We start from the raw sequence: 15,678 nt of genomic DNA, 5'->3' as shown, positions 1-15,678 counted from the left end.
TATTCTAGCTGTTCTGTATCTAGCGGGGTTATATTCTAGCTGTTCTGTATCTAGCGGGGTTATATTCTAGCTGTTCTGTATCTAGCGGGGTTATATTCTAGCTGTTCTGTATCTAGCGGGGTTATATTCTAGCTGTTCTGTATCTAGCGGGGTTATATTCTGGCTGTTCTGTAGCTAGCGGGGTTATATTCTGGCTGTTCTGTAGCTAGCGGGGTTATATTCTAGCTGTTCTGTATCTAGCGGGGTTATATTCTGGCTGTTCTGTAGCTAGCGGGGTTATATTCTGGCTGTTCTGTAGCTAGCGGGGTTATATTCTGGCTGTTCTGTAGCTAGCGGGGTTATATTCTGGCTGTTCTGTAGCTAGCGGGGTTATATTCTGGCTGTTCTGTAGCTAGCGGGGTTATATTCTGGCTGTTCTGCATCTAGCGGGGTTATATTCTAGCCGTTTTGTAGCTAGCGGGGTTATATTCTAGCGGTTTTGTAGCTAGTGGGCATCCAGTGTGGGTACAGCCGATGGGGCCTGAGTGCCAGTCTGTTTGTGCTACAGTGGTTCTTCCTTTTAAAGTTGTCATACTGCGGCACACCCTGCGTGCTGCTGCAGCATTCTGTGGCACGTCATTTAATTCCCAGCCATTTCTTCTGTTACTGCAAGTTATTGCTAGTTTGACCACCAGGGGGCATCTTTAAGAAGCACTTGATAGTATTCCGTATTGGCATTTCCAGAGAATTTAAAACCTGTTTTGTAATAACATATTATATGAGATTGATTTTAAGAAATTTGGCTTAATTAGCTTGATTAATATTATGGTGTTAAAATGTAAACAAAACGTAAACAACAAAAAATAATATTGGAACTCTGCAGACTTCCCATTGTTTCCTATGGGGGAAATATAGGCATGTCCGTCTATTTTGCAAAATATCTGGCAATGTGTATATTTCGTTTTTTTTTCCAAGTCAGGTGTAACCGGTGTGAAATGGCGAGGTAGATAGCAGGGTGCGCGCTAATAGCGTTTCAATCGGTGACGTCACTCACTCTGAGACCTGGAAGTAGTTGCTCTGCAAGGGCGGCGGCTTTTGTGGAGCGATGGGTAACGATGCTTCGAGCGGGGCTGTTGTCTGTGTGCAGAGGGTCCCAGGTTCGAGCCCAGGTAGGGGTGAGGAGAGGGACGGAATCAAAACTGTTACACGGGCACCATTTTAAATTAGGAGAATCTCCTCTTTGTAATTATGTAAGTCTGGGCAGCGATTGTCATCGATCGCTAGACCAGAAATAGTCAAGTTTTAATTTTTTCCCTACTTTTTCATTACGCAGACATAAGCACAGTTGACACCATCGAGGTGCGGATGTTTACTTTCTACACAAGTAGTTTTTTTCCAGTTTCGTCCGAACAGATTGTAGTGGTAAAATAAAAAGGGATACCTTTTGTAATGGAATTCTAAGCATCACTCCAGTAGTTAGTTAGCCTATAGTTAATATACTGGCAAGTTTGATGTATAACTACTAACGTTAGGTAGCCAGCTAACATACCGGTGCATACTGCTGTAATGATATGCTATGTGGTTCGTAAGGATAGCGTAGCTAACATACCGGTACATACTGCTGTAATGATATGCTATGTGGTTCGTAAGGATAGCGTAGCTAACATACCGGTACATACTGCTGTAATGATGTGCTATGTGGTTCGTAAGGATAGCGTAGCTAACATACCGGTGCATACTGCTGTAATGATATGCTATGTGGTTCGTAAGGACAGCGTAGCTAACATACCGGTACATACTGCTGTAATGATATGTGGTTCGTAAGGAGAGCGTAGCTAACTAATTGTCAGCCAACATAACGTGTAAGGTAACTTATTTGACAAGTCATTACTTTATTACATTGAGTAGCAAGTAAGTCCTGTCTGGTCCAGCGACATTTTTAGCTTGACTCATTATGACGTCATAACAACTTACATCTGGTTCGACCGTAATGTTTTGTCAGCCATCTTCGTTGAAGAATGCCACAAGGCAAAGGTGGCTCGCATCAAAATGTGTCATTGGAACCACTTGGTCATATAAAAACCTAGGGACCCAAATGCATAATGAGGAACCACTATCATGAAAACTCCTTGTCACTCATTGGCATAATAATAGCACCAACAGACTGGCACTTAGGCTACATATGCCTTACCGACAATCAAGCTGTTCAGTATCTAGTCTTGTGGGCGTCCAGTAATAAGACGGACGGCCTCCCACAAATCCACAGCTGACTAGTCAGACTAATGGTAGTAGAGACGGGCTGACTCACATTATGATGCAATTACAGAGTACTTAGAGGGAGTAGCTCCTTTATAACTTAACACAACGTCTCTGTGTTTTCAGTCTTATTCAGACATTATCTCTACACCCACTCAGCCACATTAGTTGTCTCATTCATCAGGTTGTTGGAAGCTTTATGTTGACCTCATTGGGATTTCATCATGCTGGTTTTAAAAATCTCTCAATCTCTAGAATAAATGACTCTACTTAGACAAAACATAAAGGGCTTTTACTATTGTCTGTGTCTCAATTGCCAGCATTAAAGTCTTCACCTCGCTATGAGGAAACCCTCGATAAAACCAATGTCCTTTTCTGTGTTCTCTGGGCGTTAACTGACTTAAAGGAAGTGATGAAGGTGTTGCTCTTTTCACGGCAAAGCTGCAATCAAAACAAAGTGTTACAGCCTCTGGACTGGGCCACAACAGTAGGAAGCCTGGGACTTACAACACTCATTCCTGTGTGTTCAGGTTGAGACACACGGCCTCATCAACTTAGTGATGATATGACAACAGTAGGAAGCCTGGGACTTACAACACTTATTCCTGTGTGTTCAGGTTGAGACACACGGCCTCATCAACTTAGTGATGATATGACAACAGTAGGAAGCCTGGGACTTACAACACTTATTCCTGTGTGTTCAGGGTGAGACACACGGCCTCATCAACTTAGTGATGATATGACAACAGTAGGAAGCCTGGGACTTACAACACTCATTCCTGTGTGTTCAGGTTGAGACACACTGCCTCATCAACTTAGTGATGATATGACAACAGTAGGAAGCCTGGGACTTCCAACACTCATTCCTGTGTGTTCAGGTTGAGACACACGGCCTCATCAACTTAGTGATGAGATGACAACAGTAGGAAGCCTGGGACTTCCAACACTCATTCCTGTGTGTTCAGGTTGAGACACACGGCCTCATCAACTTAGTGATGATATGACAACAGTAGGAAGCCTGGGACTTACAACACTCATTCCTGTGTGTTCAGGTTGAGACACACTGCCTCATCAACTTAGTGATGATATGACAACAGTAGGAAGCCTGGGACTTACAACACTTATTCCTGTGTGTTCAGGTTGAGACACACGGCCTCATCAACTTAGTGATGATATGACAACAGTAGGAAGCCTGGGACTTATAACACTCATTCCTGTGTGTTCAGGGTGAGACACACGGCCTCATCAACTTAGTGATGATATGACAACAGTAGGAAGCCTGGGACTTACAACACTTATTCCTGTGTGTTCAGGGTGAGACACACGGCCTCATCAACTTAGTGATGATATGACAACAGTAGGAAGCCTGGGACTTACAACACTTATTCCTGTGTGTTCAGGGTGAGACACACGGCCTCATCAACTTAGTGATGATATGACAACAGTAGGAAGCCTGGGACTTACAACACTTATTCCTGTGTGTTCAGGGTGAGACACACGGCCTCATCAACTTAGTGATGAGATGACAAAAGACCAGGCTTTCTACACAACCTCATTCCTGTGTGTTCAGGTTGAGACACACGGCCTCATCAACTTAGTGATGAGATGACAAAAGACCAGGCTTTCTACACAACCTCATTCCTGTAAAAAAGCTTTGGAGTCGTACTAGTAATGGAATTAGGGCGTTTTCACAGTTTTCAGCTACAGTTTCAATCAGAGTTAGATTTATTTTGTAACATTGTGTTTGTTATCTGGTCTGGTTGGGTTCACATCGCCAAAAATGTCAAACAAAAATTCCTAAACAAAACCACGTGTCCATAATCCATTGAGGATTATCATCAAACTTCACGTGTGTCCCAATCTTCATACTACTTTGGTCTTCCAACAACACGCGGTAAGAAACAGAGCAATAGCTGCTCCAGTGGAGACGTGAACAGATTTAGTTCAGGGCCTTTCTGAGGTACTCTAACTGCAGCTGCTGTTTGTTGTATTGATGGATTTCACCTTTATTTTAACATCAGGGAGTCATACTGAGACCAAAGTCTCTTCTACAGATGAGCCCCGAGTTGACTAAGGATAACAAAGATAAACACATTAAGTAAGAACATCTACATCATCCAACTCAATTCAACGATAACACAACGTGTCTGAGATGCTGTGGAGACTAAAATATCTGACCAGCTGATAATAGCCTTCTTTTGAACATACTGTAGATCTGGGAATCGTCCTGCTTAACCAGGGCACACAGGAAAGGTGACAATAACCACATGTTGATATCTGAACATACTGTAGATCTGGGGAGGCACATCATGTCTGGCCATGCTCCTATCACCCAGATCCTCAGATGGACATGGTCCTGTACTGTACACCAGGGACATAATATCAACAAACACTAACAGACTGAAACAGCACTGGGATTCACACTTAAAACTACAGTCAAAACATCTTGCATGGGTGAATACTGACTACATCCATCTGGGTAATATCCTACATGGGTGAATACTGACTACATCCATCTGGGTAATATCCTACATGGGTGAATACTGACTACATTCATCTGGGTAATATCCTACATGGGTGAATACTGACTACATCCATCTGGGTAATATCCTACATGGGTGAATACTGACTACATCCATCTGGGTAATATCCTACATGGGTGAATACTGACTACATCCATCTGGGTAATATCCTACATGGGTGAATACTGACTACATCCATCTGGGTAATATCCTACATGGGTGAATACTGACTACATTCATCTGGGTAATATCCTACATGGGTGAATACTGACTACATTCATCTGGGTAATATCCTGCATGGGTGAATACTGACTACATTCATCTGGGTAATATCCTACATGGGTGAATACTGACTACTTTCATCTGGGTAATATCCTACATGGGTGAATACTGACTACTTTCATCTGGGTAATATCCTACATGGGTGAATACTGACTACATTCATCTGGGTAATATCCTACATGGGTGAATACTGACTACATCCATCTGGGTAATATCCTACATGGGTGAATACTGACTACATTCATCTGGGTAATATCCTACATATTGTGAAATGTCCATGTTCCATCCATATAGAGCCTAGTGTTCCACTACCCTTGTGTTCCATCCATATAGAGCCTAGTGTTCCACTACCCTTGTGTTCCATCCATATAGAGCCTAGTGTTCCACTACCCTTGTGTTCCATCCATATAGAGCCTAGTGTTCCACTACCCTTGTGTTCCATCCATATAGAGCCTAGTGTTCCACTACCCTTGTGTTCCATCCATATAGAGCCTAGTGTTCCACTACCCTTGTGTTCCATCCATATAGAGCCTAGTGTTCCACTACCCTTGTGTTCCATCCATATAGAGCCTAGTGTTCCACTACCCTTGTGTTCCATCCATATAGAGCCTAGTGTTCCACTACCCTTGTGTTCCATCCATATAGAGCCTAGTGTTCCACTACCCTTGTGTTCCATCCATATAGAGCCTAGTGTTCCACTACCCTTGTGTTCCATCCATATAGAGCCTAGTGTTCCACTACCCTTGTGTTCCTCCTCTTACCAATAGTTCCCTTATTTCAAGCTGAAGTACAAAAAGAGAACTTTGTTACATTTCAAAATTACAAACCACAAATACAAGGGGAATCTAAACGATATTTACAGATACAGGAAATGAGTACAAAGTAGTACAACAGAAGTCCCTAATGGCACCCTATTCCCTATGTAGTGCACTACTTTTGACCAGAGCCCTGGTTAAAAGTAGTGCACTATAAAGGGAATAGTGTGCCATTTGGATTGGAATGCACCAATACATCCATTGCCACACAGTAGCAGGTAATGTCATTGGAGCCAAACACCTGTAAATGTCCCCCTACTAGCCCTTCCTGTCCCCCTACTAGCCCTTCCCTTTTCACCTCCCAAGTCCCCTGAGCCCCTGACCTCTGATAAACAAATGTATTACTAATGCAGACGATGACAACAACTTACCCATAATGCAACAGTAGGCCTCTTTCACATCCTCAAAACAGTATGTCACAACTACTACTATAAAGCCTGTTCCGACACTATCAACTCTCTGTTGTAAACAAAACCACGTGTTAAATAAAAAAATCAATAAAAAGTGTATACCATGACTGACATTATAATCAAGTTTAATTTGCACTGATCCCTCTATTACTCTCTGGCTGCCAAGGTGTAGGGTAAAGTTGTCCCCCTGCTGATCTTCAGTCAGTTTTAACTGTTAAGCCTAGGATTAGGGGTGGGGACACTGATCCTAGATCTGTACCTAGGGGAAACTTCACCCGTTAAACGGCTGCCAAGGCGGGAGGAGGAGGGAGGATGTGGGACGGACTGTGCAGCTGTGCTGCCCTGAGCTGCTTGACATTCTGGGGCGGTCCAGCCTCCTGACATGCACCAGCTGAGGGGGAACAAAGAGCACTTTGGGTTTCCTAATTCAGCTGCTTGTTGGTAAACAGACTCTGGCCACGGAGGCTGCAGTGCAGGAGGGATCCTAAACAGAGTATGCGCCCCAAATGGCACCCTATTCCCTACATAGTGCACTATATTTGACCAGGGCCTATAGTTCACTATCTAGGGAATAGGGAGCCAGTTGGGACACAGCCAGGGAACTAGCGAAGGCCAGATGAAGCTGGAGGAACGAGGGTGTACGATACCTCATCTCTGCTCATCAGAGCCCTATGGGCCGCACATGTGAAGTCTAATAGGAGGGTGTAGTGTAGGGTTTTGCTGCAGCTGAGTGACAGTGGGGTTGTCACCATGGTCAGTCACAGCTCTGCTCCACCACAGGCAGTCATTAGCTAGATGAACAGTCACCAGGATAATTACTGACAGAGTGATTATACCCGTTTCCTTTTCCAGACAGGAAGCAGCTCACTGCTTCCCTGCTTTCATTTCTCATAATGACCCCTGACCCCCCCAGAAACGTGTGTTTTCCCATCTACCCCTGATCCCCCCAGTAACGTGTGTTTTCCCATCTACCCCTGACCCCCCCAGAAACGTGTGTTTTCCCATCTCCACGGACCCTACGTTTGACCAGGGTCCATGTCCCTCTCCCACAGGCAGAGGAACAGTGGAAGGGCTGACGTCACCACATCACTACCTCTGGAGGGCATCAGCTACAGTATCCCTGTGCTCTGCTCTTATACATAACCTTCAGGTCAGTATCACTGTGCTCTGCTCTTATACATAACCTTCAGGTCGGTATCACTGTGCTCTGCTCTTATACATAACCTTCAGGTCAGTATCACTGTGCTCTGCTCTTATACATAACCTTCAGGTCAGTATCACTGTGCTCTGGTCTTGTACATAACCTTCAGGTCAGTATCACTGTGCTCTGCTCTTATACATAACCTTCAGGTCAGTATCCCTGTGCTCTGGTCTTGTACATAACATTCAGGTCAGTATCACTGTGCTCTTGTCTTGTACATAACATTTAGGACTACATGTGCTGTCAGGTAGGTGAGTACTCCCTTGTGTTATAAACCCAGTTATGAACCCGCCTTAATTTGTATATTCTCTCTCAAATAGCTGCCTATTGATGCACCAGTCCATACTTTCATGAACACTTCAACCTGTTATTACAGTACACCCTAACAGTAATGACATTTGAAGACAGACAAAAGAACAATCAATAACCTTGGGGTCCAATAGCAGACAGCCACCTCTTGAGAATGTACATAACTCTACACAGCCATCTGACAAGATCTGACTAGTCCACAATCTCTCTTTTAATGAGCAGATCATTGTGACTGTATACAGGACCTTCTTATTAAAGGATTCACACCCCCCTTGACTTTTTCCACAATTTGTTGTGTTACAGCCTGAATTTAAAATGGATTACATTTAGATGGTGTGTCACTGGCCTATACACAATACCCCATAATTTCAACCAAAAGAATATTCCAGAACATGCATCCTCTTTGCAATAAGGCACTAAAGTAAAATGGCAAAGAAATATTATTTTACGTCCTGAATACAAACTATTATGTTTGGGTCAAATCCAACACGTCACTGAGTACCACCCTTCATATTTTCAAGCATGGTGGTGGCTGCATCATGTTATGGGTATGCTTGTCATCGGCAAGTACTAAGGAGTTTCTTGGAATGAAAAAGGGAATAGAGGAAAACCTGGTTCAGTCTACTTTCCAACAGACACTGGGAGACAAATTCAAACTTTCAGCAGTACAATAAACTAAAACAAGGCCACGTATACACAGGAGTTGGTTACCAAGACAACATTGAATGTTCCAGAGTGGCCTAGTTACAGTTTTGTCTTTAAAAATCTATAGTAAGACTAGAAAAATGGCTGTCTAGCAATGATCAACAACCAACTTGACAGAGCTTGAAGAATTTTTAAATATTAATTTGCAAATATTGTACAATCCAGGTGTCCAAAGCTCTTAGAGACTTGACCAGAAAGACGCAGATGTATTGACTCAGGGGTGTGAATACTGACACTACTGTTCAAAAGTTTGGGGTCACTTAGAAATGTCCTTGTTTTTGAAAGAAGAGTACATTTTTTGGTGGATTAAAATAACATAAAATTGATCAGAAACTGTAATCGATCCCACAAATGCTGACGCTCCAGATACTCAACTAGTGTGAAGGCCGGTTTTATTCATTCTTTAATCATAACAACAGTCTTCAGCTGTGCTAACATAATTGAAAAAGGGTTTTCTAATGATCAATTAGCCTTTTCAAATTATAAACTTGGATTAGCTAACACAACGTGCCATTGGAACACAGGAGTGATGGTTGCTGATAATGGGCCTCTGTACACCTATGTAGATATTCCATAAAATCTGCCGTTTCCAGCTACAATAGTCATTTACAACATTAACAAGGTCTACCCTGTATTTCTGATCAATTTTATGTTATTTTAATGGACAAAAAAAAATGGTATTTTCTTTCAAATACAAGGAGCACAAACTTTTGAACGGTAGTGAATGTAAATGTGATTTCTGCATTTCCATTTTAATACATTTGCTAACATTTCTAAAACCATGTTTTCACTTTGTCATTATGGGGTATTGTGATGTCACTATGGGGTATTGTGTAGATGGGTGAGATATATATATATATATATATATATATATTTCAATCCATTTAGAATTCCGGCTGTAACACAACAACATGTGGAATAAGTCCAGAGGTTTGAATAGTTTCTGAAGGCTCTGCATGTCCATACCTGCATGACAACACTGAGGATGTGCAGATGCCTTGAAATAGTTTTAAAATCATCCTTGTGAATTTAGTTAAACTGTTTTACCCAAACAGAACCTGTTGTTTGAATCCCAGATTTCCCCTTTATAAACAGGTTAGAGATATGCAGCACTGAAGGGCAGCCAATAGCCTAAATCTGTTTCCCCTCCAAGATAAACAAGAGAGATTTCACTGACTGCATTCCAAAATGACACCCTATTCTCTATATAACACATAGTTTAACCAGACCCCTATGGGCCATGTGGGGGACACAGCCACTGCATGCACAGCGAGGTGCAGGTACATGTGCAAAGGATTGCTAAGCTTGATGTAAGCGCTGACTCTGGGTCTGATTTAAGATGTGTGTAAAGAATGTATTGAACAAATCAGAGGACGCACAGCTCCAGTCATTGACGTGCCAGTGCAAGTCGTATGTTCTATTCCAGATTCTGGAGAAGCAGAGCGATGGCTAGGACTCATGCATTCAGCGTGTGAGCATTTTGAATACAGTCAACTCCTGACATTGAAGTGCACATCAAATGCAAGCTCAAACACTGTGTCCTAATGGTAGCATGTTCCCTATGTAGTGCACTACTTTTGACCAGAACCCAATGGGCCTATATACAGGATAGGGAACTATTTAGGATGCAGACATTGTCAAATACTTTATTTAAAATAGTTTCAGATGTCTTCATGCTCCATTTGGTTCATACAGTGACACCATACTGAGTGTGTGACATGTGAGTGTCAGACACAGGTACGCAGGCAGACATCCAGGTTAAACATGATACTATAGAAGATGTTAACTTGACATACAGGTACTGAACAAAAGACGAAGAACATTGCATTCTCATGGAGACTATAGGAGGGGCAGGTGAATGTTAAGTCCCCTGTTAAGTTACACCTCGCCTGTTCTGTCAGCCTACCTCACCGCAGTCCATTCATTGAGTGGAGACAGTCACAGCAGGTGATTGTTACCATACAGTGTAATGTTGTGAAATCATCTTGAGTGTGAACACCCTTTCAGTTGTTCCATGTCGAAATCAAGGTCAATCTCGTCAGTGTCGGTCCTCATTTACCTCCAGGATTTAAGTGCGACAGACTTTGGATGACATATACTGAAATGGTCAATAGGGCTCTGGTCAAAAGTAGTGCACTTTATGGGAATAGGGTGACCTTTGGCTGTGTTCTCATTTCATTTACAACCACAATGTGTTGGTTGGGTTCTGTTCATTTGCAAGCCATCGTACACATGCAAAATTGAAATATTACTACCTCGCAAAACTACCTGATGCTCAGCCTGTGTGTGTTGTACATCCCTGCTGAACAGAGTAAATGCAGTCGTCTCCGTCAGTCTGAAAGGTTCATGGGGAAAGGAAGTGGCTCCGTGACATCACAGTTGTCCTCCAAATTGCAGAGAGATAGTGTCCCAAATGGCATCCTATTCCCTACATAGCTCACTACTTTTGACCAGAGCTCTATGGGCCCTGGTCAAAAGTAGTGCACTATATAGGGCATAGGGTGCTATTTGAGACGCACACAGAGAGACAGATCAGGAGGAAGTGGTTGACATGGTACAGCGGTGACTGTCATGACCCGATGCTAGACACAGATGGCCAGACACAACATAACACTGAGCTCAGCAGTACACCCACAGACAGTGGACAGAGAGAGAGAGAACAAGAGATAGTATGGGGGCCTACACCTGTGGTAGTCTGGAACACACAAGTCTGTTAAATCTTGTCCAATGCCCAGTCTAGAACACACTAGTCAATAGTCTACCTTTCTCTCACACAGGCTAATCAGATCATTACTGTTGATTTGCCAGTCTTAAGAAGAAGTCAAATATGCTTCGTACTAGAGGTTAGACCGATTAATTGGAATGGCCGATTTAATTAGGGCCGATTTCAAGTTATAACAATCTGTAATCTGCATTTTTGGACACCAATCATGGGCGATTACATTGCACTCCACGAGGAGACTGTGTGGTAGGCTGACTACCTGTTGTGCGAGTGCAGCAAGGAGCCATGGTAAGGTGCTAGCTAGCATTAAACGTATCTTATAAAAAACAATCAATCTTAACATAATCACTAGTTAACTACACATGGTTGATGATATTACTAGTTTATCTAGCTTGTCCTGTGTTGCATATAATCTACGCGGTGCCTGTTAATTTATCATTGAATCATAGCCTACGTCGCCAAATGGGTGATTATAACAAGCGCATTTGCGAAAAAAGCACTGCCGTTGCACCAATGTGTACCTTAGCATAAACATCAATATCTTTCTTAAAATCAATACACAAGTATTATATACTTGTATTATACACAAGTTATATATATTTGATATAACCTGCATATTTAGTTAATATTGCCTGCTAACATTAATTTCTTTTAACTAGGGAAATTGTGTCACTTCTCTTGCGTTCTGTGCAACAGAGTCTGGGTATATGCAGCAGTTTGGGCCGCCTGGCTTGTTGCGAACTATATATATATATATATATATTTTTTTTTTAAATCTACGGATTAATCGGTATCGGCTTATTTTGGTCCTCCAATAAATCGTTATCGCCGTTGAAAAATCATAAATCGTTCGACCTCTACTACGTACATCTAACAGTAGTTTGAACACCCAGTAAAGGTTTAACCTGCAGACAATGGGGTCACCATAAAAACGAAACCTCACTTAGACAAGGGTTTCCCCAACTCGGTCCTGGGGCCCCCGTTCTGGTTTTTGTCCTAGCGCTACACAGCTGATTTCAAATAACCATTATTTGAAATCAGCTGTGATGTGCTACGGGCAAAAAACAAAATGTGTACCCAGGGGGGGCCCCGGGACCAAGTTTGGGAAACCCTGACTTAGAAGACTGACGCACCAGATAATATTCAAACACTGGCACCCACTCTGCATACAGATACTTATTAAACAATGTCCCATTTCAAAACAAATGCAATCAACCAATGTGATTAGGGCTGGGACAAAACCAGTATATAGAGATACTCCATAGTAGAGCGGCAAGGAAACAATACAAAGTGGGTTTTAGGAAAACAGCCTTAATGTTGGAAACAAACATCATTATGTTGTCATCCAGAGTCACATGTATTTATTTTCCAAACTACAGCACTACAGCAGGTTAAAGGACCAACGAGTTTGGTCTGCTTCATGTTTACATTTTTGCCATGGAAAAAAAAAGATTGAGATACTGGTATTGTCCCAGCCTTAAATGTGACCCCACCCAGATGTACTGTGTGTGGGCATCTAAACCAACAGCAATGGGGTTGCATCCTATTCCCTATGCAGGCCCTGGTCAAAAGTAGTGCACTATATAGGGAATAGGGTGCCATTCGGGATGCAGAATGTGGGCTGTTAGTGGACCAACAGGACAGGAGGTAGTCCTAGTGAGGGAGGGGCCCTCTGTTAGTGAACCAACAGGACAGGAGGTAGGCCTAGTAAGGGAGGGGCCCTCTGTTAGTGAACCAACAGGACAGGAGGTAGGCCTAGTGAGGGAGGGGCCCTCTGTTAGTGAACCAACAGGACAGGAGGTAGGCCTAGTAAGGGAGGGGCCCTCTGTTAGTGAACCAACAGGACAGGAGGTAGGCCTAGTGAGGGAGGGGCCCTCCTCTGTTAGTGAACCAACAGGACAGGAGGTAGGCCTAGTAAGGGAGGGGCCCTCTGTTAGTGAACCAACAGGACAGGAGGTAGGCCTAGTGAGGGAGGGGCCCTCCTCTGTTAGTGAACCAACAGGACAGGAGGTAGGCCTAGTGAGGGAGGAGCCCTCTGTCTGCTCTTCTACCTGCTGAAACAGGTCCATCTGCTTTGTCTTCTGCCATGTTTAACCCCTCAATGCCTGCCAGTGCCTCAAGCTATGAGGTAGGAGGGAATATGGAGAGGAAGAGAAAGGCCTAGGTATGGTTGCATGGGTATAGAAGGGAATGTCACCAACTGCACCTCAAAATAGGCATATAACATAATAGGAAAAGACTGCAGTACTCATTGCAACTTTTCCTTAGGCATTTGAAACAGATTGCAAAATCTAGTGAATAATTTAGTATCATTAATTAATTTCCGGCAATATGTTTTCATTCAAAAAAGGGATTCATGAAAAAGGATGGATGACTGACCATTGCCAGTTAGTAGTCACACCCAATTGTAAAATAAACCAAGGACAAGTCTTTTTCCACCACTCTTATGGAAATGTTTGTTGTAGGCCGACCTGGGTGTAATCTGTCAGGGTTGCAATGCAGACCACTAGTGTGTGTAGGCTATATCAATAACACGCATTTTTAATTTCTTGGCACATTTCAGACAAGGAGTTTTGTGATGTTGATGAAAATACTAATACTGTTGCAACAGTTGTGTTCTTGTAGGCTACAATGTATTATAAGCAGGTGCTGGTGCAGTAGTCTACAAACTGATAAACCCTGGCATAGCGAGTTTTGGGGAAATTAGCTTTAAAACTGGAACATTTTCTTTCAGCCTCATGGCAAAAATTTGTAAAATACCACGACATTTGCTATAAAACCGCACATTTTTCTCTATGCCCCATTGCACAGGGCTTGCGGGGCCGTGAAACAGCGCTACACCACTGCCAATACAATGTTGCAAATATGTTATGCTATGACCCATATCCCTGAAGAAATCATCTGTTAAACAAATAAGAGAAGGATAACTATCTATAGGCCTACCCCCAACTCTGCTAAAGTGAACAACATACATGTGACAAGTAGGAACTACATTCAGGAAGTAAAGAGGGCACCTGACCAAAGATGGTGGATAAATGAAGATGGTTCACTCAAGCAGTTTACCATTGAAAAAAATGGTCCGTTCCGGTCTACTTAACGGGGTGGGTCTCCCATAGACACTAATTCAGTAGCAGCTGGGTCCGGACCAGAAAGAAACAGCGAGTGGGTGTCTCGCTTCCTATTCCGTCTCTGACCTTGGCAGTAGCCAGCAGGTAAAGGAACCATATCCAGAGTTGTCGACGCCAAGTTATACTAGCATAGAATTAGAACAATGTTTCACAAAATCAGATCAACTAGATAGTGCTGGCATATCACGGAATAAAAACTGCCTGTTTATGGACAGAGGTGAGATTATTATGAGTCGACACGCTCAAAATACATCCTGCATGAATCCCAAATACTTCCTCATACGATTCCGCCTGCTCACTATCAGAACAACAAGCATTGGCAAATATGGTTGCCAAATGTAGCGTGCACTGCAGTCATGTTTTCCGGTGATACCATCGAAAAAAAGCTTTCAAGCAAATATAGGACAATAGCAATTCAACAACAGGTGTCAGCCCCCCCTTATTAAACTTACCTTGGTGTAATATAAAATCCACAGCTCATTCAACCTCTCCTTCGAAGCCATTCTCCACCGTCCTTCTGTGTGTAATTCCTTGGTTTCAGTATGAAGGTATCATTGTACTTTACATTTGTTTGCAATAAGAGCGTTAAGATGTTTCCAGAAAAAAGGACGAAACATTGATCTCTTGTAACATCTTGGCAACATAGCTCGCAGTATCCAAAGTGATCGACAGACAGAATATTGTATGCTCTCCCCAAAGTTTAGCAGATTGCCAAATTAATTATAAAAGACATGGTTAAAAAAAAAAAAACAATCTGCCGTGGATATCATGTCAAGAGCAAGAACAGATCAGGAATTCCAAAGCAAAATAAACCCGAATGAATATGATGATCCCCCAATTGCGAAGTAATTCCCACGGACACAGCAGTCCGATGGTATCTTATTATAATACGGTTTACGTCTTAATATACAGTTATGCATCTCCTTCCATATCTACAGTAAAAGTGTCGGCGCAGTGAAGCGACAGGTCGTTGACTCCACGCCGTTCTGTAGAAGTCTCCTAAACATCCACTTTTTGGAACGTTCAAGCAAACCCTCTGGCTTCGCGACAGACTGCGAGCGCACTGTAGTATGGACAGGTAATATTCTTAAAGATACATACACCCTTTAAAAATGTCCATCTGGAAGTTATAACTAAACATTTAAACAGGACTTACAAAGGCTATAACATGTTGATGTTATAATATTTACGTTATCAAATTGAATATGATGATGAAGCCCAAATATAATCAAACATTGTCATCTCACAAAATACACTCTTAGCAGCCCCATCAAACTAAACAAAGATCATAAAGAGCATCATTATCCTTCAAAAGATAGAACAATGTGCATATTGAACTGACAGGCAAT

The 15,678-nt window shown here is 42.6% G+C and overlaps 1 protein-coding gene across 1 annotated transcript in view; it reads right to left on the bottom strand.

The window, feature by feature from the left end:
• The window catches only part of LOC109886159 (neurobeachin-like protein 2), a 113,122-nt gene extending 98,236 nt beyond the window's left edge, over positions 1–14,886 (bottom strand). Inside the window, exon 1 of the mRNA XM_031821872.1 lies at positions 14,782–14,886. Within this exon, the coding sequence (XP_031677732.1) occupies positions 14,782–14,832 (51 nt within the window). The 5' untranslated portion in view covers positions 14,833–14,886. The remainder of the gene's footprint in view (positions 1–14,781) is intronic.
• Positions 14,887–15,678: the final 792 nt, after the last annotated feature.

This window comes from Oncorhynchus kisutch, unplaced genomic scaffold, assembly GCF_002021735.2.
Source record: "Oncorhynchus kisutch isolate 150728-3 unplaced genomic scaffold, Okis_V2 scaffold4026, whole genome shotgun sequence".
Classification (NCBI taxonomy): Eukaryota; Metazoa; Chordata; class Actinopteri; order Salmoniformes; family Salmonidae; genus Oncorhynchus; species Oncorhynchus kisutch.
The sequence above is the reverse complement of the archived record's forward strand: the minus strand, read 5'-3'. Positions and strand labels throughout refer to the sequence as shown.